This window comes from Cervus elaphus, chromosome 14, assembly GCF_910594005.1.
Source record: "Cervus elaphus chromosome 14, mCerEla1.1, whole genome shotgun sequence".
Lineage (NCBI taxonomy): Eukaryota > Metazoa > Chordata > Mammalia > Artiodactyla > Cervidae > Cervus > Cervus elaphus.
Window position 1 is genome coordinate 80,184,858 of NC_057828.1, and position 23,775 is coordinate 80,208,632.

The following is a 23,775-nucleotide window of genomic DNA, read 5'->3' on the forward strand; positions in this document are numbered from 1 at the left end:
TCTGTTTCCCTGGAGCTTTTCTTCAATTCAGGATGAAAATCTTAAATCCTTAGCCCACATGGCTTTACAGCCAGCTTAGCTCACCGAGTGTGTGTTAGCTGCCCAGTCATGTGTGACTCTTTGTGACCCCATGGACTGCAGCCCACCAGGCTCCACTGTCCATGGATTCTCCAGCCAAGAATACTGGAGTGGGTTGCCATTTCCTTCTCCAGGGGATCTTCGGGACCCAGGGATCAGCCGTGCATTGCACACGGATGCTTTACCGTCTGAGCTACTACGGAAACCCAGCTCACCTAGTGTCTCTGTACAAACTGGGAAAAACCACCGCCTCTAGGCAGATGTGGCTCTGGCCCAGGCCCAGGGCTTGGTGGGTGGAGCCTGGGTGCGCTTTTCCTCCTAGTTTGATGCACAACCTGGGCAACCGCTCGGAGCGGCCCTGCGTCCCGGGACCCCTGCCGGCGGCTCCAGTCTCCTAGACCCTCGCCTTCTGCTCACCCCACACACCAAGCTCCCTCAGCTCCCAGACCCTCCCAGGGTCCTTTGCCGTCGGGCTTCTGTGCATCCCGTCGCTGCTGCCCTGGGCTCCTCTCAGGCCCCGACCCCCGGTTCCCGGCACAGCCCCCTCGGGCAGGCAGTGCGGTCCTCGGCCGGGGTCAGCCCCCGGTCCCCTCGCTGGGTGCTGTGCGCCTTCCTTCTCTGACCCTGCAGCCGAGTGCGCGCGCCTCTAACTCTGGGATGCCGGGGGCGCTTGCACTTTGACCCGCCGGGGGGGGGGGGGGCACTAGTAGGGGCTCCATCAGCGTGGCCCGAACCGGCGGGGAGCGAATGAATGACGGGCGGGGCGCCGGCTCAGTCAGCCGCAGGAGGCCCCGCAGCCCCCCAACGCGCCCCCCGCTCCCGGCCGGTCCGCCACCCGCGGGAGGGGCCCGGCCGCGGCCGCCGGCGGCCCGGCGAGGGGGAGGGGGCAGGGCCGAGAGGGCCCGGGGGTGGGCGCGGCGCCCCACTTCGCTCAGCCTGGCTCTCCGGGCGCGGAAGCCGCCGGGCCGGCCGGAGCGCGCGGAGGGAAGGCGGCCCCGGGCCCGGGAGGAGCCTCCCCCGCCGGGCCGCGGGAACTGGCGGCGCGGGGGACTGCCGCGGCGCGCGCGTCCGGAGGCGGGGGGAGGCGGCCGGCACCCCCGCGCTGGGGTCCCCGCGGGACGCCCCCCCGCCGCGGGCGCCTCCCCGCCCCGCCGCGCGGCCCCGCCCGGGCTCCCGAAGCGGAATCTCAGGTCTCTGAGCGCGTCCTCCCCCTCCTTCCTCTGGGCCTTGGTACGCCCCAGGGGACAGATGTCTTGGGATCTTTAACATTTGGGATGCTGCGAATGCCGAAGTTAAATGAAATACCTCCGGGGCGGGGAGGCCGGGAGGAGTCGCGGAGGGAGGAGAACCGGCCTGGACGAGCAGGTCCCGAGGCGGCGAGGCGCGCGCGGGGGGCGCGGGGGCAGGCGGGCGGCGCGGGACCTCCATGGGACAGGTAAGGGGAGCGTCGGGGCGCGGCGCGGGGGCCGGGGCGGCTGAGCCCCCACCCCCCGGTCCTCCGCCTAGGCGGAGGGGGCCCCGGCGGGCAGTGGGCGAATTCGCCGGGGGGTGGGAATTCCGAATCCCTACCGAAAAGGCGCGTTTCCGTCTCCTCGACCTTTCTCCTCCGACCTTCCCCACGCCTGCGGACCCCCTGGCAGGTTCCGGGAAGCCAGACAAAAGGAGCCGAGCCTCGGGCCGCCGGGACGCGGAGGGCGCGGTGGGGGAGGGGAGCGGGGTGGACCGGACAAAGGGGCTTTTGGAGGCGAGCCTAGAGGTCTGATTCCAGGGCGCATTCCAGGCCGTCGTGGAGTCCGCCGTCCCTGCCCACTCCCCCGTCGCTCGCTGGAGGCGAGCACCTTTCCCAGCGGGAGGGGAGCACAGGGGAAAGGAAACAGTTTAAGGAACCGTCTCCCACCCCCTGAGCCTGGAGGGTCCCGGGATGACTCCCTCCTTTCTCTTTTCACTGCTGGAAAGGGAAGACAGCCGCTGACCACCGGTTCGGTGACTGTTGAAATTTTCGGAGTCCCCAGGAGTGGTCTTTGCTGGGTGCTGGTGGGGATGGGGGGTGGTCACACCCCCTTGGTTTAACTTCCAACCTCGTGTGTCACACGGAACTTACAGGAGGAACTTTAAAAACATTATGGAGAAGGGGGTGGATGCAGGAGGTGGGAGAGTCCTCTGATTCAGGACTTATCCTTAGGAAATGAAAACCCAACAAGGGTGCAGCTTCTCCTTTCAAAGATCAGATTCCAAGTATTCTAAGAAACCCCACTTCCTCACCGACTGGTGGTCCTGGTGGTGATGCTCTGGCATGTGGGTCTCGGGTGTTGGCTGGAAGCAGAACGCTGCCATCCAGCAGGCCTCTGGAATGCCCACCTCCCCCCGGGCGCCATGAATTGAAGGGCATGGAGTCCAGGGAGGTCCACATCTTGGGGTTCTTGAGAGAGCTGGGTTGCCAGTCCCACTCCGAGCCTCACATCCTGCTGGGCTGGGAAATGCTGTGGGTGAATTTGAGGGAGCACAGGATCTTTTTTTTTTTTTTTTTGGAGCACAGGATCTTTGAGGCTTCAGCACCTGGACTGATCCTCATCCTTCTCTTCCTGAACTCAGAGATGGGGCGTTACCCAAGGACAGGGTTCTTAACTGGGTCCATGGGCATGGAAAAGACCCTGATGTTGGGAAAGACTGAGGGCAGGAGGAGAAGGGGATGACAGAGGATGAGAGGGTTGGATGGAGTCACCGACTCAATGGACATGAGTTTGAGCAAACTCCGGGAGATGGTGAAGGACAGGGAGGCCTGGTATGCTGCAGCAACAAATGGGCCCCTGGAGCATCGGTGGATAGAATGAATTCCGAGGGTCTTGTACTCAGATGGGAAAAGGTTTATTTTTCATCAGCCTTTACTGAAAGTTAGCATTGCCTTCAGTTATGAAGACAAGACGCCGTTGGCAGTAGCTGTGATTTGCCGCTAGTAGATGCCAGAGGGTGTCCTGTCACAGAGCCGCTGTGACGGCTGTCTGGGAACCCGGGGTACTGCCGGTGGTGCAGCGTCGACAGACTCCCGGATCCTGTTTAATATCAATAGAGAAACAGGTATAGTTTACTATGCTGTCTCGTTTTTAGAACTTCATTTCACTATAATCAATTCTCTTAGTGATTCTCTTCATCTTATTTAATGTATTAAAACATATGCTACAAGCTGATTCCAGAAACTTCCATCACCTCTCCTTGCTGGGGGGATGGGCAGGGTGGAGGCCGGATGTGCCTGGGGTCACCTCCTCTGTTTGTTTGGGAAGACTGACAAACCTGGAGCGGGTGGGGGGGGGCTGCCCCCTGCTGGAGCCCCTCAGCCTCAGCCTGGGAAAGACAGGGGTGATCAGCCTGAAGGGCGCTGGCTCGCACTTTGGAAAGAGGGTGTGTGCGGGAACGGGAGGGGCGTTGGCGGTGTAGGGGCGGTAGGGGCCGCCTGTGTCCCTGACACGGCTCCATGGGAGCCCAAAAGCATCCTTGGGGTGACGTCCTCTGTTGTCCCTTCCCAGGGGGCTGGGGGAGGGAGGTGGTCTTGGGGCTGGGTGTTGGGGAGCCATCTGGAAATGTGTGTAGTGCTGGGACCAGGGGCGAGGGGCGTGGCAGGGAGGGCGGTGCTGGGGGAAGCCTTGGGGGGTCTCTGGTGGGCGGCACCTGTCCGGCTCCTTCCTCTTGCGCTCTGCTCGTGTGCTTAGGTGCTCGCTCGTTCCTGCTCTTTGCGACCCGGCGGACTGTAACCTGCTAGGCTGTTTCAGTCCACGAGATTCTCCAGGCCAGAGCACTGGAGTGGGTAGCCGTTCATCTCTCCAGGGGCTCTTGCCAACCCAGGGATGGAACCGGGGTCTGCTGCCTTGCAGGCGGATTCTTTACCAGCGGGGCCACCAGGGAAGGCCTTCTTCCTGCTGGGGATGGACCACTTGCTGCCTTGGCCCTGCTTCCCCGATGCAACAGGCTGAACTCCAACAGTGCTGGCTTTGCCTGAGGGTCGGTGGGGTGGGGACCCGGGGGTTCATGAAGTTCCACTTTGGGCTCTGGCCCCCGGCGTTTGGGGCGTGGGCTCCCCTGGGCCCCAGTGGCCCTCCTGTGGGCTGGGGGCAGGACTGGGGTTCAGGGCAGGCCCTGTGGGGCCAGACGTCAGTGACACACGGCGGGTTGTGGCCTTGATGATCCTGGAGATGTCTGGGGTCAGAGGAGGGAAGAGCCTGGCCTCCTTTGGGAGCCCGGAGCCTTCCCACTTGGAGTTGCAGGGTCACGGCCCGGCCTGGCGTTTCTAACCTGGCTTGGCCTGGGCCCCACTTCAGAGGAGGGGAGCAGGGACCCGTCTTGTCAGCAAGCAGGTTTCTCGCTGGTGCTCCCCACGTGTGGGCGCTGTGCATGTCGGGAACCTGGGGGGCGGGCAGGGCCCTGGAGACCCTGAAGGCCTGACCCTGCTGCCTTCTCCTGGGGTTCCTGCGGGGAGCCCTGGGTCCCATCCCCCGCTGCCCCCGGAAGTGCAGAGGCCCGAGCTGCCTGGGCGGCAGGACTTGTGCAGGGAAGGGCTTGCTCACCGCTCCTCCCTCTGACTCAAGTCGGAACAAGTAACCTGGCTCCCCTGGCCCAGCAGCCTGGGAGGGACGCGGGCGGGCCCCGGGAGGGCCAGCCATCGGCCGTCAGCGCGGAGCCACCCTAGGTCAGAGCGTGGGGCGGCTGGGGACGCCCTGAGGCCACACGCCGGGCCCCTCGGCCCCCTGACCGGGACCAGGGGGCGCTTCCCTGACGCCTGGACGGAAACCTGGACACAGGTGAGGCGAGGCGGCCGGCACAGGCCTTTGGGGCGAGGAGCCAGCCGGCTGGGAGCGGGCCGTGCTTGTGTCTGGGGCACAGGGGGCGGGGGTGCTCGTGGGCTGAGACGAGGCCCCGATGCGCTGGTTCCCGGGCCTCGCTTGGTTCCTGCGGGGCAGGGGAGACAGGCCCAGGGCCCGGCTGTGGGCCATGTTTGTGTGGGAGAGGGTCACCGTGGCTCTGCTGGCGGGAGAGTGAGCAGGGCGCCCCTTCCTCCGCCTGCACCCCTCCTGTCCTCTGTGCTCTCCTGGGGACACTGCTCACTGGGTGGACGGCTTAGGACCCCAGATGGGGTCGCCGCTGGGGCTGCAGGTCTGGAGGGCAGGGAAGGTTCCTGTGTGGAGAGGCAGGGATGGTCCCAGAACTGTCTTTCTCTCGGTAGCCCTCAGGCCCTGGGGGTCCCTCACAGGCTTCAGTCTCAGCCTGGCGCTGGCGCAGAGGCTCACGTTCAGGGCGGGGAGTGGCCAGCACCTGGGGCCCAGTGTTCAGTGGTGAGACGGGGGCCCCGGCGGGTGAGGTGAGATGAGCTCCCTAGATCCCAGCGGCGGCGGCAGGACCCAGGCTTGAATCCCAGGCTCCGAAGTCTGTGCTGGAGTCAGGGGCCCAGAGTGCCCGCCCCTGACCTTGGACGGAGAGATGGAACCCCGAGGGGACTGTCTGGCCAGCCCATGCCCTGGGTCCCCACCAACCCCGCTCGCTCCCCGCAGCAGGACAGGGGCCTGAGAAGCCGGCCGAGTTGGCACCGCTTCCCAGGGCGACTCCTGAGTGGTTAATAATTAATTAGTAAGTGTGACTAATTGATAGCTTCCCTCCCCTGGCCAGGCAGGCGTGCTCGCCCAGACGGCCTCGCTTCGTCGCTCAGGCCGGCTGAGCCCAGCGTCTGGGGAGGCTCAGGCTGGACGGGGGTCGGGGGAGCTGCCTGCCCTCTGTCTACCTCCAGCTCCAGGAGGAAGGAGCGTCTGGGAAGGACGGACTGGGCAGAGTTCGCTCACCCTGAGTGCCCTGGTCTGGGTTCCTCTCCGCGGCATCTCTGCGGAGGGCCCACATGATCCCGCCGTTCATTTTCTAGGCCTCCGTGGAGGACTGGAACTCCGACCTGCAGGCACAAATTGTGTTCAGGGCTAGGCTTAGCTGATGCCCAAGGTGCGCTGCTGGGCCGTGCTCTGACACAGGTCTGCACGCAGGGCAGCGGGGTGCTCCCCGGCCTGCCTGGCGGGGTCCCTCCCCTCACCTGCCCTGCAGCCTCCGAGGCCGCCTCCTCTCCTCCCAGCTGCCCACCTCCCCCGCGCCGCGGCGTGCCCCGAGGAGAGGCAGGATAAGCTCCAGACAGAAACTCGGAAGGACTTTTGGACTGTTGCTCAACGGCTGACTCAGTGAGGAGGTGGCTGGCTCTGCTTCCAGGCTGCCTGCCGGGGCCCCACCCACCCTCCCCACCCCTGCCGCAGCCAGCAGCCCCGGGCTCGTCGGGGACAGCAGCCGCCTGCAGGGGTGGCATGGTCCCTTGTGCTGGCGGACGCTCGCCTGGGAGCACTCCTGAGCTGCTTGTTCGCTCCCGGGCTGGGGAGGCAGGGTGGCCACGGCCTTCCTGTGCCCGCGCTTCACGGCTTCTGCTCTGGTCGCGCTCCGCTCACACACACAGAGACACACAGACACCCACGTCCCCAGACACAGACACACAGATACACACATACACCCACACCCACAGACAGCCACCACCCGCAGACACACACATATCCACAGACACACACACACACACACACATGTGCGCGCTGGGTCTCCTGGCTGGGGGCGTGATGCCCTGGACTCCTCCCCTCCGAGGGGTCTCCCAGGCATTGTGGGCAGCCCAGAGCTGGCAGGACGCTTCGGTCACCTGCCCCTGATGGACGGCCTGGTGCAGACAGAGCAGGGTGCCTGGCCGTGCGCCGCGCCCTCCCAGGGGCAGTGGGCATGGTGCGGCTCCTGGCACAGACAGTCGCCTGCCGATTGGTCGTCTCCCCCGCCACCCCCAGCCCCGTTTCATCCGCTCCTTTTGCTTTGCTTATGGTTTTTCCCCCCGGTGTCATGGTCCCCAGGGCCAGCCCTGCTGTTGCCCCCCGGCCTTCGAGGCTTCTCTGGGAGGGCAGCCGTGCCTGTCTAGCCTGGGCTGAGAGTCCACCCAGGGCCCGGTCACCCCAGCACTGAGGCTGCCCCACCCCCAGACTCCCTCCCCCAGAGGCCGGGTCGCCACGCTGCAGCCCCACCCTCACGCATCCGACTAATCAGCTCTGTCTGGAAGCTCGGGGCTTTACCTCTGTCATTTTTTGTTGTTCTTTTAAAAGCTGGGGAAACTCCAGGCCACCTCTGTGTCCCGGCCTGGACTGGGAAGGGTGTCAGTCCCTCCTCCTCCTCACCCCCTCCTCCCAGAAGCCCACCATGGACAGCAAGGACGAGGTCAGCGACACGGACAGCGGCATCATCCTGCAGTCAGGTGAGTGGGTCAGGCCCCCCAGTCCCCGAGTCCTCCAGTCCCCGAGTCCACGAGTCCCGGGCTCTGGGCCCCGAGGGGCAGACACCGGAAGGGCTGGAAGGCTTTCCTTGCTGGGGGTCTGGCCGGGAGCATGGGTCCTATCTGGGCAGGTAACTGTAGCACTCTCCCTTGGCTCCACGGTCCCTCAGAAGCTGGAAAATCTTATCTGGTTGGGGTGAGGGGCTAAGGCTCTGGTCGGTGCAAGCTGGTGGGCCCATTGGGGACTGGTTTGGACGGAGGACCAGAGAGAAGAGGTGTGGGTGGTGTGTGTGCGTGTGAGAGAGAGCAGGAACAGCAGCAGGGAAGGCAGGCAGTGGCCGTGGGTGGAGGGCGGGATGGGAAGGGGCGAGCCCGGGTCACAGCCCGCCCCGCCCCGCACAAGGCTGGCGGGGCGGCCTGTCCTCCGAGCTGTCACGGGGCGTCGGGCAGCAGGAGACGAGCTGGTTTGCGGCTGTGACATGGGGCCATGGCAGCCGGCCCACAGTCTGGACAGGCGTGAGACTGCGAGCCCGCGTGTGCACCCCCAGCCAGGACCGGCTCCCCTGAGCACATGGCCCTGTCCCCAGTAGGCCCCGACAGCCCGGTGTCCCCCGCGAAGGAGCTGACCCACGCCGTGCGGAAGCAGCAGCGGGCCCTGGAGGAGCGGCTGGAGGCCTGCCTGGAGGAGCTGAGGCGGCTCTGCCTGCGGGAAGCGGTGAGGGCCGCGTAGCTGTGGGTGGGGCTGAGAGCCGGGGGGCCGGGGGGGGGGGGGGCACAGCTCTCCCTGGGGGGGCCGACAGCACCACATGGGGGAGGGTCTGCGGGGGCCACGCAGACGCAGGCGCCCCGGGCACCGTAACCTGGCCCATACAGGTGCCCGGCCACGGGGAGCAAGAGGGACAGCCCTGGACGCGGGGCGGGCGGAGGTGGCCGGGGCCGCTGGGGCCAGGTGGGCACGGGTCACGCATGCCTGCTGGACAGGCCGCTGCTGCTCCGCCCAGGGCTGGGCCTGTGAGAGCCGCCTGGCCTGACCTCGTCCTGCCCCCCCCCCCAGGAGCTGACGGGCATCCTGCCAGCGGAGTTCCCCCTCAAACCCGGGGAGAAGGCCCCCAAGGTCCGCCGCAGGATCGGAGCTGCTTATAAGCTGGACGAGTGGTCCCTGCACAGGGAGGTGAGTCTGCCGGGCGCCGCCCGGGTCCCCGAGGGAGATGGCCCTGTCCCCAGGCCACCGTCCCGCCGCTCGGGGCGCTTGGCTTCTGGTGGACGGGTCCCCCGCCCACGTGTTACCCACAGGGGCCTCAGGGAAGCCCTGCCTGGGCAGATCTGGAAGGGCCAGGGCCTCAAGGGAGGACGCTGGGCCAGTCCCAACGGCCGAAGGGCAGCCGGCCTGGACGGGTGGGTTGCTCGGCTCCCCGGCTGTCCTCCCCTTTCTCAGCTCGGGTGGAGGGCTGTGGGGGTGGATCCGGCCCTTGGGCCCCGCCCGTGCTGTGAGGGTTGCAGATCCCCTGGGCTCATGGGCCCATTCCGTGGGAAGGGAACGCGTCCGCCTCGGCCCCGCCCCCGCGGGGCTCTGCTGGAGGCTGCTGGCTGGGTCCCCCGGGGCGGGCGGACGGGTGGGGGGCGCTGCCCGGGGTCGCTGACCGCGTGCTCCCCCAGGACCCGCTGAGCGGCCTGGAGCGCCAGCTGGCCGTCCAGCTGCAGATCGCGGAGGCGGCGCGGCGCCTGTGCCGCGAGGGGAACCTGGGCCGCCAGGTGCGCCGGCAGCGCCAGCACGCGGTGCGCCTGGAGGAGGAGAAGCTGCGGCAGCTGCAGCGGCGCCTGGGGGAGCGGCGGGGACCCCCGCCCGGCCCGGCGTCCGGCCCAGGTGAGCGCCCGCCCCGGGGGACCGCCCCCCCCCCCCCCCCCGGGCCCGCCCCGCCCAGACCCTCTGCAGCCCCCGACCTGAGCCGGCCCCACCCCCTTCACCAGGACCACCCCCTCCCCGAAACCCCTCCCCACTTAGAAAACAGCCCGCTCCTCCCTTCTGCTTCCTTCTCGAAATACACCGCCTGGGCAGGGGCCTCGCAGGCTGGCTGCTTACCTCCAGGGCGTGTTCAGCCCTGCTGCCCCCCCAGCCCCCAGGGCGGTGGCGTGAGGCTCTACTGTCCGCTCTGGGCGCTCCCGAGGGCCGCGATCTGAGCCTGTCTGCTCAGGGGACCACTTCAGGGCCCGCGGCTCTGCTGGAAGTGCAGCCCCACCCGCGCACCTGCCATCCCAAAGCCCCTGCAGAATCTAGACCCGCGGGGTCCAGAGCGGCCCCTGCTGTCTAGTTGCTGAGCCTCAGGCCAGGCCCTGAGCCCAGTCCAGTCCCTGGATGGCAGTTGGTCCAGCTCAGCGCCTCTCCCAGTGGGAGGATCTGGGCCCTCGGTGCGGCTCTTTCTCCTGACGGAGCCCAGCTTGTCCAGTCAGTCCTTGGAGGCCTCCCTCCTTTTCCAGCCCCAGGGCCTCTGGCCCTGGGCGCCGCTCCCCCAGGCCTCTCCTGGGCCCCGGGCCTGCTGAGGGCCGGTGGCTCTGCGTGGAGCTGGACTGCAGACCTCCCCCGGCTCCCCAGCTTCCGCCCCCGGCCCTCAGGGCGGGCTTCGTGCTGGGGCTGCGGCCGAGCCCGGAGCCCTGGTCCCTGTGCGGGCCCCGCGGCGGTGCGGCAGGCAGACAGTCGTCTCCACGCGGGGTCTCAAGAGCCCTGCCGCCACGCGTCGCCTCTAATTCAGGGGGAAAGGCTGTGCCAGACACCTCGCAGGTCCCCGCAGCCAGGAGTAGGGGGCGAGCAAGGGGGGCCTCCACGCAATGGCTGAGCCGGTAGAGCCAGGAGACAGGGAGCCGGCAGGGCTGGACAGCGACCCCCCGGCCCCTTCCCTTCCCGACCGCACCCGGGACATGGCCTCCCAGCAGCTGACCGGGCACCGGAGCCCCAAGGGCCCACTGGGCCGGTGGGGAGCGGCCACGTCCCGTCCGTGTGTCTCAGCGCCTCCTGTATCCCTTCCCGCCTCGCACCGTCCCGGGGGCCCTGACCACAGGCCTGCGGTGTGGGCGGGGGGCCACCTTCGTGACGATGACGCTTCTTGTCGGGAGTGCGGAGCAGGCCAGGACACGCCTGAGGCTTTGGCCAGCCGTCCCTGGGAGACGGAGGCAGGCACGTAGTCCAGGGGAAACAGCCATGGGGAAGGGACCAGCCCAGTGGTGTTTTCACCCTCCTGATCAGAGACACAGGCCTGCTCTCCACACGCAGTCCTGTCCCAACAAGCTGCTGAGGTCCTGGGTCTGATGCCCTGAGGAGGCTGAGGTCCTGGGTTCCCGTGTCCTCTCTTGGGAGCCCAGGAGGGGGTGGCTGGAGACAAGTCATTCCTGTGGCTCCTCTGCCCAGCCGGGCTCGCCCTGAAACAAGGAAGTAGAGAGGAGTTGATAATTAGTTAGTAGCTGAAAGGTGTTTTGAATTAAAGAGAAAAAAAAAAGAGCAAACAGACTAACCAAAAAACTAACAGAAATCCACCCACCCTCGTGGTTATTCAATTTGCAAGTGTAACTGTGCCAGGTGAGGAACTGGCCCCCCGCAGGTGCCGGGGTGCGGTCCTGTGCGGGACTCACTGCCCACGGGGAGCCTGGGAGAGCTGCCCCCCGGCACTGATCTAACACAGCCGGTGCTCGGGACGCCTCTGTGGGCGGACAGCGCCTGCTTTTAGCGACACTAGTAGAATTTCTCGGGTGATGGAAATGTTCCAGGCCCATGTGGGACTGTAGGGCGCTTGGATTGTGCCTGTGTGGCTGAGGTACTAAATTTTCATTTTATTTAAAATAGCCACGTGCAGCTGTTGGCTGTGGGTTGGATGGTGGAGCTTTGAGGGTGCTCCGTGGGGGTGAATGCCCTCCGCCTGGGGTGTCCTGCTGCCGCTGCGGGGCCAGGGGCTCAGTGTGGCCAAGGCAGTGAGCAGCCCTCGGGAACCACTTCAGGGGCCTCCGGGTGCCCTCCGTGCTCTGCGCTGCTCAGTCCATGGAATTCTGATTATGAGGATTTGGGCTGACGGTGGGGGGATGGCTTTCTTCCCAGACCCTGTAGTCAAACCCGAAACACACGACTCTCACCCCACTGCACCCCTGGGCTGTGACAGGAGCAGTCCCACAGCGTCTTCAGCTGACATTGGTGAAACAGAAGTGTCTCGATTCCTCAGGTTTTTGTAAAAGATCAGAGAGGCTGGGAAGCAGGATTCAGGAGGAGGACGTCTCCCCAGGTGAACCCTAAAGCACAGAATGGTGTCAGCTGAGCTGGTCCAGCGGCATGGTTTACAGCCTGCTCTGTCTGTGTGAAGGTTCTCGTTTTTTTTTTTTTTTTAATGATGATATATTGATGGCATAATGTCCACAACAGTTTTTTCTTTTTTTCTGGAAAAAAAAAAAAAAGTTATTTATTTGGGCTTCCCTGGTGGTTCAGATGGTAAAGAATCTGCCTGCAATGCGGGAGACCTGGGTTCCATCCCTGGGTCGGGAAGATCCCCTGGAGGAGGGAAAGGCTACCCACTCCAGTATTCTTGCCTGGAGAATCCCATGGATGAGGGGCCTGGTGGGCTGCAGTCCATTTTTAAAATGAATGATATATTACTGGCATGATGTCCACAACAGTTTTTCTTTTTTAAAAAACGCACTATTTATTTGGCTGCGTTGGGTCTTCTTCGCAGCACACAGACCTCTCCCTAGTCACAGCGGGAATCTTACTTTCCTGAACAGGACTCAAACCTGTGTCCCTGCATTGGACGGTGGATTCTTAACCACTGGACCACCAGTCCCCCTGCTTCATTTAAACTGAGGAGCAAAGACTGACACACTTCTGTAGCGGTCCAGAGAGTAAATCTTTTAGGCTTGTGGGCCGTATCGTCTCGGTCACCACTGCTCAACTCTGCCCTCACATCATGAAAGCAGGCAGACGTTACGTAAAGAAACTTGTTGCTGAGTTTCAATGAAACTTTATAAAATAGCCAATTAACTGGGTTTGCCCCGTAGGCTTGCCATCAGCCAATCCTTGTTAGGATTTTCAGATGGCTGGAAACTAAATCTTGACGTTTTCTGAGTAAGGACCTCTGCACGAGAAGCTAGCTAACAGTAGGGCCCATAAGTGGTGGTGGTGGTGAGCCAGACTGGTCAGACTGTCTGGGTGTAAATCTGACTCAGCCACCGAATGCCAGATCGACCTGAGCTGTTTTATCAGCTCATCCAAGCCTCCGTGGCCTCAGCTATTACACGGAGACGGAGATGTAATCTCACAGGGTACAAAGCACTGAGCAGAGCCCAAGAGAAATATTAGCTGTCGCGAATTTGCCCTCATCCTGTTCTCAGCCGCGGTTGAAAACGCTTTGAGTTCCGTCCGGGTCATGTCAGGTACAGACCCAGGGTCTGAAGTTTCGATTTGCTCAAAGTGAAAGTGTCAGTCGCTCAGTCATGTCTGACTCTGCGGTCCCATGCACTGTAGCCCACGAGGCTCCTCTGTCCGTGGGATTCTCCAGGCAAGAATGCTGGAGTGGGTTGCCATGCCCTTCTCCAGGGGATCTTCCGACTCAGGGGCTGAACCCAGGTTTCCTGTTTGGCAGGTGGGTTCTTTACCATCCCAGCCACCAGGGAAGTTTGTTCAGGGGCAGCGGCAAATTCGCGTCCTCTGACTCCTGGGTCCCCAGGCTGTGCCCATACAGAAGTGCTCCCTCTGTGAGTTCCGGAGGCTGCCCCCAGTTCAGCCGGCCAGACCGCCCTCGAATTGTCCCGGGACCCACAGTCCCAGTTCCCACTCACACTGCTCTGTGGGTCTCAGGTTTGGGGTCCTTGAGTTGCATTCTATTTGTGGTAGCAGAAGACTACAGCAAGTGAGTGAAATTGCTACAGCACAGTCTAGAATGACCCTGCCTGCCTTTGCCCTCCCCAGCCTGGAAAGCCTGGCAGCGCAGGGAGGGTCTGGGGAAGTGGAGGCCCAGGGCGTTGACAGGATTCCTTGAGGCTGCAAAGCTAGTGACAGGGCCTGCGTTAAAGGCAGATTTCCCATCTCCTCACGCCTATCTTCGGACTTTTTTCTCCTTCCCAGTGATGAAGTCACACCCGGCCGGCGTTGAGCGCTGGTCTGGTCGGTGTTTGCTGATAAGGAGTGCCCTCAGGAGTGGAGGGGCGGGCGGGCCTGCCAGCAGTGCAGGGGGCATTCCTCACCCACTCTTCTCCTCTTTGGCCACCCCAGAGCTCAGTGCCTCGGATGACAGCTCCCTGTCGGACGGGCTGCCCCGGGAGGAAGGTGAGAGGGGCTTCGGGACTCTTGTCAGCTGGGCTTCTGCATGAGTTTACTGGAGACTTCCCTTAGTGAGCTGGGGGGCGAGGGGTGCGGGGCGGCCAGAGTCTGCTCCACGGGGTCGCTGAATCCCACGTGCACCCACACACGTCTGCTGACCGCGGGGACGGCAGGCCCATCACCGGTGCCAGCGCTCAGTCAACCGGCGGGAAGGAGAGTCCCCGCAGAGACTTGGGTGCCAGGCCCCTGCTGTGGCCTGATGCTCAGTCTTCACTTCAATGCTCACCATTCACAGCCTCAGCCGCTGCCCTTTGTGAAAACTGGGCAGCACCAAGGGAAGAAGCATAGTTCATAGACTGAGCACCCTGCCTGCAAACCCTAAAGATGCTGGGGTGGGGGGGTCCAGGTGGACCAAGAGGGTGGTGCGGTCCTGCCCAGGGGAGGGCCCAGGACAGTCAAGAAGACACACACACACAGGCACAGTGTGACAAAGAAAATAGGGAGACAGGAGGTCAGCTGCAGACGTGACACCAGGGGCAAAGGATAGAGGGTGAGTCCAGTGAGCCAGGAGAGTCAACCTGGGGAGGCTTCCTGGAGGGAGCAGGTGTGACGTGGAGCCTTGAGGAAGTGAGTCCCTAAGGGGAAGAAAGTATTGTGGAGCATCTGGGCCCAGAGCCACGGCCTGGCACAGCCGGACAAGCAGCCACGGGAGGAGAGCAGGGAACAGGCTGCGGAGGTTCTAGTTGGGCCGGTTCCCCCACCGCTGCCCTCACCAGGCTTCTTTCACCCGCAGAGGCACCTCAAGTGCCAAAACCTCCCCCGGAGGCCCCAGATCCACCCTCCCGGCCTCTCCCGCCCCAGAGCCTCGAGGGGCTGCAGCCAGCAGGCCCTGAGACGGGGGGCCTGGAGCGGGCCCCCATCCAGAACAGCCCCTGGAAGGAGACGAGTCTGGACCACCCCTACGAGAAACCCAGGAAGTCTTCCGAGGCCGGAAGCGAGTCCAGGTCAGGCGGGAGGAAGGGAGGGCTGGGGGCAGGTGGGAACTGGGGGAGGGGGCGTGGCCGGGCACGGTGTGAGAGGCTTCCTGCCCCCACCCGCCCCCAGCCTTGTGATGCTGTGGGGCTGGCACCCCTGGGTGGAGACATTCCCGATGCTGACCCGTCTCCAATCCCTCCACTTCCAGCAGCCCGGCCAGCACCCCGCAGGATGGGCCGAGCGCCTCCAGCCTGTGGCTGCTGGAGCCCGCCTCCTACTGCGTGGTCCCCATCCACAGTGTTCCTGGGCAGCGGCAGGGCCGTACCAGTGCCCCGGCCACCCCCGACATGCAGGGCAGGAGGGGCCATCCGCAGCCCCTGAGGTAAGAGCCAGGCCCCCCCAGCCATCCTGGGAGCCTGGAGGGCGGCGGCTCCCAGGGCTCTGGGACACCCGTGGGCGACACGGGGCTTGTGCAGTGGCTTCTCCTTGAGACTCTCTCTCAAGCACCTCTCAGCAGAGGCTGCGCCCCGACGGGCAAAGCGAAGGGCGAGTCACTTATGAAGCAACTTGTTTTCTCCCAGAGACTCTGGTGTGTCTCTTTGCATGACCTCCCCATCCAGAAGACCATCTTGTTGGGGGAGGATAGTGTCTTGGTAGGGACTTTTGCGTTGGTCTGTGACTGTTTGGTCTTGGTCCCTGACGATGGACAGGTCACGTTTTCGCTTGATGTCTAGTTGATTCTCACTCCTTGGGTAGTTATGTTCTGTGAAGTCGCCACAAACCCCTGCTCCCTGGGACACACAGGGTCACAGCTGCTGGCCTGTCAACGGATCGACCCGTAAACTTGTTTTATGGAGTTTCTGTTGAAAGACACCTTATCTAATATATAGCACTGACTGAACTTGGGGCCAGCAGCCAGAGAATTCACACCCGCACGGAGCTCATCTAACCCATGTTTTCTCCGTAAATCATGCCCCAGCTTCCTCATGCTCCAGACACCCAACAGCCCTGCAGCATCAGCTTCAGGGCTGTCTTAATCAGTGAAATCACCTACAGAGGCATAAAAACACGAAAGCGTGACTCTAAATAGACTGTGGAAAGGGCCTCTGTGTGCAGGGTGAGAGCTGCGATCTCAGCTGGGAGAGCCTGTCGGGCAGCTCAGAATCTTCACCACCCTGTGTGTGTCCACATGTGACCAGAGAGTCTGGGAGTGTTGATTTGGAAGTTACAAATGCATTCGAGCAGCAGATGAACCCGCAGATACAGAACCCATGAACAATGAGCACCCACTGCGCCCTCCTTTCTGAGTCCTCTGCGCTCTGGGGCTGGTTTCAGCCATCACCACTTGATCAGTGATGATGCCAGGGATGACGGGCAGTGTTGGCCACGCCCTCCCAGGGGTCCAGGGCTGCCTCAGGAGGTGGCTGGGTTCTCATGTCAGGTTAACTGCCCATGGGCAGCACTGAAGTCCAGCAATGCATCTTCTAGTGTACATACCCCGGCCTTTAACACAGGGCCTGTGTGCAGATCAGTGAAAGGCACCCCCTCTGGATGGGCAGGCCTGCTCACTTCCAAGGGTCTGGCAGGGGGACAGTGGATTCCGGCCGGGCTGGCTGTCCTGGGCTGGTGTCCCAGGGAGGGCCAGCTGCATGCAGCCACCCTGCCCCAGCTGACTGGGGCCGCTATACAGAGCCCCTCGCCTGGAAAGAAGCCACTGTCTCCCAGTCTGGAGGCTGAGGTCTGGGCCCCACGTGCCCGTGGTGGTTTCTCCCTTGGCCTCAGCCCTGGGCTCTCTGCCCTTGACCAGCTCCTCCCTCGGTGCCACAGGCCAGTTTTAGGCCTTCATCTCAGATGCTTGCGGGTGTCCACCCGGACAGATCATGTGGGCGAAATGCCACTGGACCACTTGCACCTGAGATGGCTGAGACCAGGAGGCAGCTGTGGCCGCCTCGCCCCAAACCCGGACTGGCTAGGCAGTGGAGCGGGAGGGCGTTGGGTGCAGGAGGGGCGTGCGGGACGTTAGGTGGGCTGGGCGATGCCTCGGTCCCTAGACCCCCGGAGGCACGGCTAGCTCAGTGTCCCCCTTCTCCCTGCAGGAGCGACCCCTTCCGTGCGGGCCCCGACGGCCGGGGTCGCAGCGCCCTCCCGCGGCGCCGCCCCACTTACTACACGGTGACGGCGCCGGAGCCCTGCTGTGCCCGCCCCGCGCTCACTCCGCGCGCCGCCTGCCACTCATGCTCCGAGGACAGCGGCTCCGAAGCGTCCAGCCTGTCGCACCCCACGCCGCCCGGCAGCAGCAGTCCCGACATCTCCTTCCTGCGGCCCCTCTCCCCGCCCGCGCCGTCCCGCCCGCCCCGCGGCCCCGCCGGCCCCCGGCCCCGGCCGCCCCCCGCCTGCCTGCGGGCCACGCGCTACGTGGTGCTGGCCGAGGGCTGCCCGCCGCCCGCCCAGTGGGCCGAGTGGGGCCTGGGCCGCGGCGAGGACGTGGGCCCCCCGCGCTGGCAGCGCCCGCCGCCCGCCCACAGCCGCGTGGCCCGGACGCCCTCGCTGCGCGACCACCCAGCGGGCCGCGGGCTCAGCAAGGCCGCCGTGTCCGAGGAGCTCAAGTCGTGGCACGAGCGGGCCCGGCTCCGGAGCGCGCGCCCCCACTCGCTGGACCGCCAGGGGGCGTTCCGCGTGCGCAGCCTGCCGCCCGGCGCCGACAGCTTCGTGCGCGCGCCCGCCCCACGCGGACAGGTACGCGCCCTGGCCCGGCTCTCCGGGTCCTGCGGTCCCGGCTCGCCCAGCGCAGAGCCCAGAGCCGGCAGTCCTGGGGCCCGGCAGCCCTCAGCTAGGAAGAACAGCCCCTAGACGTTTCCTCGCGGCTCTGGGAAGCCCTTGGAAGACTCGCCTGGGGGCCTCCCGAGTTTGCCTGCTCAAGAGCACATGCCCACGTGCGCTGGTGGAGGTGACCCTCCCAGACACCTAAAACATCTCCCCCTAATGGCTCCACTGAGTATCTACCAGACAGGCCTCTATTCATAATCCGAAGTTCAATCCTATCACCCCCAGATTTCCTGACTTGAGGTCCCAGGACAGAGTCTGGAAAGGGTTTGCAGGAGGCGAACCTGTGGCCACCAGTCAGCTCCTCGCCACCCCCACACCCTTCCATCACCCAGCTGAGAAGCGAGCTGACTCATGGTTAAGTGCCCAGGCCCTGATACAAGTCAGCCTTGCCCCTTAGCAGTCAGGAGGGGGCAGGTTAGTCAACACTCCCATCATCTGTCACCCCCTCTGTAAAGCGGGAGCAGTAAAGGACCCTTCCCCTAGGGGCAGTACTCCATGTGAAATGATTAGAGCCCTGTATGGTAAGCCCTGGATAAAAGGTGTTACTGTCACCTGGGTGCCCGAGGCCAGGGATGGGGTCGGTGGGCAGCTTGTAGGTGGAGCACCCCAACATGAGATAGGGTGGCCGCCCTGGTTTCTGTGCCCAGTTTCTTCCTTCTGCAAGAGGGGCACCATGCAGGAGCCTTCCTTTGTTCTTGCCCCCTGGTACAGAGGGCCATGCTCCTGAAGTCCCGACAGGCCGCTTCCTGAGACCCGAGGTTCCTGCAGGCCCCGCGGCGCCTCCCTCCCCGCCCCCAGTTCTCTGGGCTGCAGCTGGCCTCCCGGGCCTGGCAGCGTCCTGGCTCCAGTCCCAGCCGCACCCTCCAGCTGAAATGAAGTGCCTTCCTTCCCACGAGCTGGGACCTGTCCTTGGCCCAGGCCCAGCCCAGCCCGATGTGCCAGATGGGAGGGTGATAAGAACTGAGCCCAGGATACAGGGGCAGAGCAAAGGTCAAGGTGCCCGTCACACCCCGAAAAGAACTGGGGCGGAAATGGATAGGGCCATCTCTGGGCCCAGAGAGCCTCCGGGGAGGCAGGGGCTGGGTGGCTGGGCTGGTGCTGCCGCTGGTCAGCAGCCTTCAGGGACGAGGATGGGGTGGCCAGGCATGCTGTCCCAATGTCTCTACCTGGTCTGCTCACCCGCCTCTCCTTTCCTCCTGGCCTGACAGGTGCCCACGGTGTGCGTGCTCCGGAGATCACCTGAGGGGGCCCCGGTGCAAGTTTTTGTACCTGAGAATGGCGAGATAATGAGCCAGGTGTAACCCCGGGCTGCAGACGCCCCGGCCGGCTGAAGAAACTGTTTCCCAGCAGGGCTGGGGCTGTGACTGCCCCCTCTCGACACCCTCTTCAGCTCCCTTCCCCCATCGCAGGTCGATGACCTGGAGCTGAAACTTTTTTTTATCAGTTTTTGTTCAAAAGCCCTGGCCTAAGGATTTATGTTTGTGGTTTGTCCGCACAATCCCTGTGATATGAGGATGCTTTATTCCCCAGAGACTGGCCTACTGGATGTGAGGCCTTGCCTCTGGCTGGTGGCATCTCTCCATGTGCCAGAGGGGTGGCAGGGGATGCCTGGAGCAGAGAGGGCCACGGAGAGTTCCCCCAGCGCTCTGGAGAACAGCCCTCCTGCCCCACTACCGCTGGGGGCGGCACCCCTGTCCCCAGTTCCCAGCACTCCGGCCATCGGGGTGTGCGCGTCCTGGCCTTTCTGTGCTCTGTGATGCACGCGCCGAGGGCTGGCTTAAAGGTCAGTGTGTCCTGGTGGAGTCTTGTCTTCCCCGGCCCTGGTTACTGTGCACCTGTGTACTGAGGCCCCCAGCACTGACCCAGGCCCAGGAACCTCGGGTCCGAGGCCTCTCTGGTTGGGAGCATCAGGAGGCCCAGGCTGGGGCTGGCCACCTCCTCTGGGCCCCGTGAGGACTTGCAGGCCCCCGCCCCCTGACGTCTTTTTGTCGTAGTCCCAAGAGCCAACACGGCACACGTGCTTTGAGAAAGATGCCCCTTTTGGCGTGTGCCCGGGGCAGGAGTGTTACTGCTTCTCCCCACCCATGTACCTCTGTCCTAAGACCAGATCTTCTTGAAGGAGGACAAGTCCTGGCTTTACAGACATGGGACACTCGCCCTGCAGGTGTTACTGAACTGTCCTAGCACTGAGACTTGAGGCCTGGCAGCTGGCCGTGCCAAGCTGATCTGTGGTCCCAGGCTCTTGTCCTAGTAGGGCCTCTGCTGCCTGGTCAGAGCCCCAAATGGGGACCCTGCTCGCAGGAGAGAGCTGCTGAGTCAAGGCCAGGAGGGGCAGGGCGCACTAGGCTGACTCTGCCCACGTGGCGTCCTCCGTCTGCAGGGTGGAAGCTGGGGAGATAAGGCCCCGAGAACATCCTGACCTGGATGAGACCCACTTCTCCCACCGCCTGGGCCGCCTGGCTGACGGGTCAGGAGGAGGGAGGGGGCCTGCGGAGAAGCCTGCATCCCTGCCCTTCCTGGTCTGGGGCCACCTGGGCACAGCCACCCACCCCCTGGTCCTCATGGAGCACAGCGCTCCTTGGGTTAGCACCCCACATACCTGCGTGCCCCGCATGTTAACTTATTGCTCCCGTGTGATGCCCGGTGCACCTGAGAAGCAGCTGTGTCCTCGGCTGTGTGGCTGGAGCTGTGGGGTTTCCGTGCCAAAAACTCCAATAAACTCTGTACTTTGTGAGGCCGAGCTGGTGAGGAAGGTTCTTATGCGCCGAGTTTCCAGCTGATGGTCTGCCCAGGGTGGTCTGGCCAGGGCCCTGGGGAGCAGGTGGGTGGGAAGTGTCTGGGCAGGACGGGAGGAGGAGTCAAAGCTCCTGGGTCCCCCCCCACCTGCCCCACCAGGGCCCAAGAAACTGGCCTCTGAGGGTCCTTCCTGAGGATGGGGCCGTTGCAGCCCTTGGAGGTGATGGGCGTGGTCCGGCGGTGGGCGTGGCTCGGTGATGGGTGGTGCTCAGCGATGGGCGTGGCTCGATGATGGGCGCGGTTTGGCGGCGGGCGGTGATCAGTGGTGGGCGTGGCTTGGCGATGGGCTCCTCCACATCCCAGAGTGGAGGCCCTTGTGCGTAACAGATCCAGCGCCTGTCTCCAAAGCCGGAAGTGGGGGGGTCCTTCAGGCCGGGAAGACAGGACTGCCACGTGACCCTGGGGCGAGGGAAGCCAGGTCCACGCCCGCCCTGCAGGGGCCGCTCTGGAGCCGGCGCGGCGCCCCCCGGAGGCACAATCCCGGAACCGGGTGGGCCCAGAGCTGAGGCACTTCGTCAGGTGAGGGCTCCCTCCACCGCCCTCACAGCATCCCCGGGCAGGCCGGGCAGGTGCCCCGGGCCCGAGGGGCTGGGGCTTCAGGGCCTGAGGCGCCCCACGCTGGGGCGGGCTCTGAGGGGACACGGCCAGCATCTCTGGACCCCCCAGCCTCAGACCTGGCCCGCTTCGGCCGGGCTCAGTCACATGCTGTGGGTGCTGTAAGGAGGGAGGCCCAGGGAAACCGTGACCGGTGTCAGGAACCCCAGCGTGCGAGCCGAGGTGGGTGCGCCCCGGCAGAGGGAGCGCCGGAGTCCGGCGAGCAGGACAGGAGGAGAGGCCAGAGGACACGGCCCCCGGGTCTGCACTGGGACGGAGGCGGGGGGCGCCCCGGCTGGGGGACCCAGCCTCCAGGGCAGGTGGCGGTTCCCTCCTGCCCCATGGGCAGGACCTGGGCAGGCCTCGGGGCACTCAGCCCCCCAGCCGCAGGGCAGACACGGACTGTGAGTCGGGCCAGGGGTCTGGGGCTTTGGGATTTCAGCAGCAGGGCCTCCCGGAGGCAGAGGGCCTGGAGGCCACCTCCAAATGAAACGTCCCCACTCAGGGAGAGCCCTGAATGAAGATTTGTAAGCAGGTCTGGGGCAGGGGGTGGGAGGCAGGGCCCTTCACACGGTCCCCATCTTCCCAGGGTGGGGTGAGGGGGGCCAGGGTGGACCCAAGCTGGCACCGCTCAGGCAGTTGCCTGTCTTTTCTGGAAGCCTGACCTTGCTGCTGCCCAGGCGAGCCAATGGACTCCCCTCCTGACCATCGTGGAAAATTAAACAAAGTCACCTTTTCAGGACTGCCTGACCGCGTCTCTGGGAGCCCTCACTTGGCGGGTGAGTTACCTTGGGACCCTGCCAAGTCTCGGCTTCCAATGCCTCAGACGTGATGGTACTGGATGGCCCAGCCCTTGCTGGGCACTTGTGGATGGACACAAGTTTGCCCACTCCTGGCTGCCTGGTAGCTCAGAGCTCTGGTCTCTGCACGACGGTCCCTTTTCAGACCTGCCTCCCCGAGGGGCCTGGAGCTGGATGGGGACCAGGATGTCGCCTGGGACTCTCCACCGTTCGGGAGAGCCAGGGCAGACCTCTAGACCACCAGTGTGCCAGCAAGTCCCCGACCCCAGCCCTGGCCTCCAGACTCTTCAATCCAGCCCCAGCGACATCCCCTGTTTGGTGCCTCGTCAGCTTCTCAAGGGTTTCCCTGGTGGCTCAGACAGTAAAGAGCCTGCCTGCAATGCAGGAGACTGGGGTTTGATCCCTGGGCTGGGAAGATACTCTTGAGAAGGTAATGGCAACCCAGTTCAGTATTCCTGCCTAGAGAATCCCATGGACGGAGGAGCTGGTGAGCTACAGTCCATGGGGTCGCAAAGAGTCAGACACAACTGAACAACTAACACACACACGTATCTCAGATCCAGCACGTCCCAGTTGCACTGCCAGCCCCAGACCTGCCCCACCTCGCTAGCACAGGTCCTCAGGCCCCAGGTCGGTCTGCACTTCTGTCTTTCTCTCACTCACCCCCAGCGCACTGCTTTCCCTCTGGGGCCTGCCTTCAACACAGATGCAGAATCTGACCACTCATTCCTACCATCCCAGGTCCAGCCCCTGTTTCCTCTCCCCTGGAGTATTACCATGTGACCTGGCCACCTCTACCCGCCCCTGCTCACCACCCTGCATCTCTCTAGTCTCAACCCAACAGCCAGAGTAATTCTGTCTTACCCAAAACCTACCTAGGGCTCTGTCCTACGCAGAGCAAAAGCCAGAATCCGCACAACTGTCCTTGCAGCAGCTTCAGAAGGCCCTCCTGACCAGACTCCTGACCGCTCTGCCTTCCTCACTGGCCACTCCCCCTGCAGCCCCAAGCCAGGCTCTGGGTCTGTGGGTTGTTTCAGCTGCCACCAGGCATGGTCCTGCCCCAGGGCCTTTGCACCGACTGCTCTTTTGGCCTAGAAAATTCTTTCCCCAGATATCTGTTGGGCTAGTTCCCCATGGCCTTCAAGGCCACTCAGGTTTCTCTGACCTGCTGTGAATGTATATATGCTGCTGCTGCTAAGTCGCTTCAGTCGTGTCTGACTCTGTGTGACCCCATAGATGGCAGCCCACCAGGCTCCGCCATCCCTGGGATTCTTCAGGCAAGAACACTGGAGTGGGTTGCCATTTCCTTCTCCAGAATGTATATATATACATGTGTGTATGTATATATATGTACATACACACATCTGTACAAGCAGACACAGCGGTAACTGCATTAGAAGGGCGCGTGACAGTTTCCTGTGAAGGGACCTGTTTGTGTGTGTGTGCTGTGTCTGTGAGCTCTGCCTGCGATGCACCTTTCCCCCAGAAAGTGCCCGATATATGTGGGCAGAAGAAGGCACTCACTGATTTCCTGCTGTGGGCCAGGGGTCATTCTACATTTTTTACATGAATGAATTAATTTAAACCTCATAACAGTGACAGCCCCTGTGATTATCAGTCTGTGTTAAAGGAGAATTTAATTTGCTCAGGATTGTGCCTTCATGTATCGTTCTTGTTCAGTCGCTCAGTCGTGTCTGACTCTTTGCGACCCCACGGACCGCAGCAAGCCAGGCCTCCCTGTCCTTCACCAGCTCCCGGAGCTTGCTCAAACTCATGTCCATTGAGTCAGTGATGCCATCCAACCATCTCATCCTCTGTCGTCCCCTTCTCCTCCTGCCTTCAATTTTTCCCAGCATCAGGGTCTTTTCCAATGAATCAGCTCTTTGCATCAGGTGGCCAAAGTATTAGAGATTTCACTTCAGCATCAGTCCTTCCAATGAATATTCAGTGTTGATTTCCTTTAGGATAAACTGGTTTGATCTCCTTGCAGTCCAAGGGACTCTCAAGAGTCTTCTTCCTGTATCATTATCAAGCATTAATTATTTATTACTATCGTTATTTGTTATTTATCTTTATCGTGCATTCATTCATTTAATTCTCAC

The 23,775-nt window shown here is 63.4% G+C and overlaps 2 protein-coding genes across 7 annotated transcripts; one reads left to right on the forward strand and one right to left on the reverse strand.

Moving 5' to 3' along the window:
* The first annotated feature begins 1,319 nt into the window (after nucleotides 1–1,319).
* On the forward strand, nucleotides 1,320–20,217 carry INAVA (innate immunity activator). Of its 4 annotated transcripts, none has more exons than XM_043924299.1 (10): nucleotides 1,320–1,513; nucleotides 7,227–7,375; nucleotides 7,984–8,108; nucleotides 8,448–8,564; nucleotides 9,050–9,257; nucleotides 13,635–13,688; nucleotides 14,476–14,686; nucleotides 14,866–15,039; nucleotides 16,754–17,393; nucleotides 18,692–20,217. In XM_043924299.1, exons 1-10 carry the CDS (start codon nucleotides 1,353–1,355, stop codon nucleotides 18,782–18,784), a joined length of 1,932 nt encoding a protein of 643 aa, XP_043780234.1. In that variant the 5' UTR covers nucleotides 1,320–1,352; the 3' UTR covers nucleotides 18,785–20,217. The 4 variants fall into 4 exon arrangements, with proteins under 4 accessions (XP_043780234.1, XP_043780231.1, XP_043780232.1 ...); XM_043924296.1 differs by having other exon boundaries at nucleotides 1,353–1,513; nucleotides 13,626–13,688; XM_043924297.1 differs by having other exon boundaries at nucleotides 1,353–1,513; nucleotides 13,626–13,688; nucleotides 14,869–15,039.
* Nucleotides 2,934–7,217, reverse strand: LOC122708149. Of its 3 annotated transcripts, none has more exons than XM_043924301.1 (3): nucleotides 6,187–7,217; nucleotides 5,901–6,004; nucleotides 2,934–3,128 (listed from the first exon to the last, which is right to left on the reverse strand). In XM_043924301.1, exons 1-3 carry the CDS (start codon nucleotides 6,739–6,741, stop codon nucleotides 3,029–3,031), a joined length of 759 nt encoding a protein of 252 aa, XP_043780236.1. In that variant the 5' UTR covers nucleotides 6,742–7,217; the 3' UTR covers nucleotides 2,934–3,028. The 3 variants fall into 3 exon arrangements, with proteins under 3 accessions (XP_043780236.1, XP_043780237.1, XP_043780238.1); XM_043924302.1 differs by having other exon boundaries at nucleotides 6,140–7,217; XM_043924303.1 differs by lacking the exons at nucleotides 5,901–6,004; nucleotides 6,187–7,217 and adding an exon at nucleotides 4,363–4,730.
* Nucleotides 20,218–23,775: the final 3,558 nt, after the last annotated feature.

Excerpts from the sequence above, each read along its gene's own strand:
- INAVA (XM_043924296.1), top strand. The coding sequence starts at position 1,353 with ATGCTGCGAATGCCGAAGTTAAATGAAATACCTCCGGGGCGGGGAGGC. Across the intron at positions 1,514-7,226 it reads GCGGGACCTCCATGGGACAG|CTGGGGAAACTCCAGGCCAC; the intron begins GTAAGGGGAGCG and ends TTCTTTTAAAAG. Across the intron at positions 17,394-18,691 it reads CGCCCGCCCCACGCGGACAG|GTGCCCACGGTGTGCGTGCT; the intron begins GTACGCGCCCTG and ends CTGGCCTGACAG.
- LOC122708149 (XM_043924301.1), bottom strand. The coding sequence starts at position 6,741 with ATGCCTGGGAGACCCCTCGGAGGGGAGGAGTCCAGGGCATCACGCCCC. Across the intron at positions 6,005-6,186 it reads CACGCCGCGGCGCGGGGGAG|GTCGGAGTTCCAGTCCTCCA; the intron begins GTGGGCAGCTGG and ends TTGTGCCTGCAG. Across the intron at positions 3,129-5,900 it reads CCCAGACCAGGGCACTCAGG|GATCCGGGAGTCTGTCGACG; the intron begins GTGAGCGAACTC and ends GATATTAAACAG.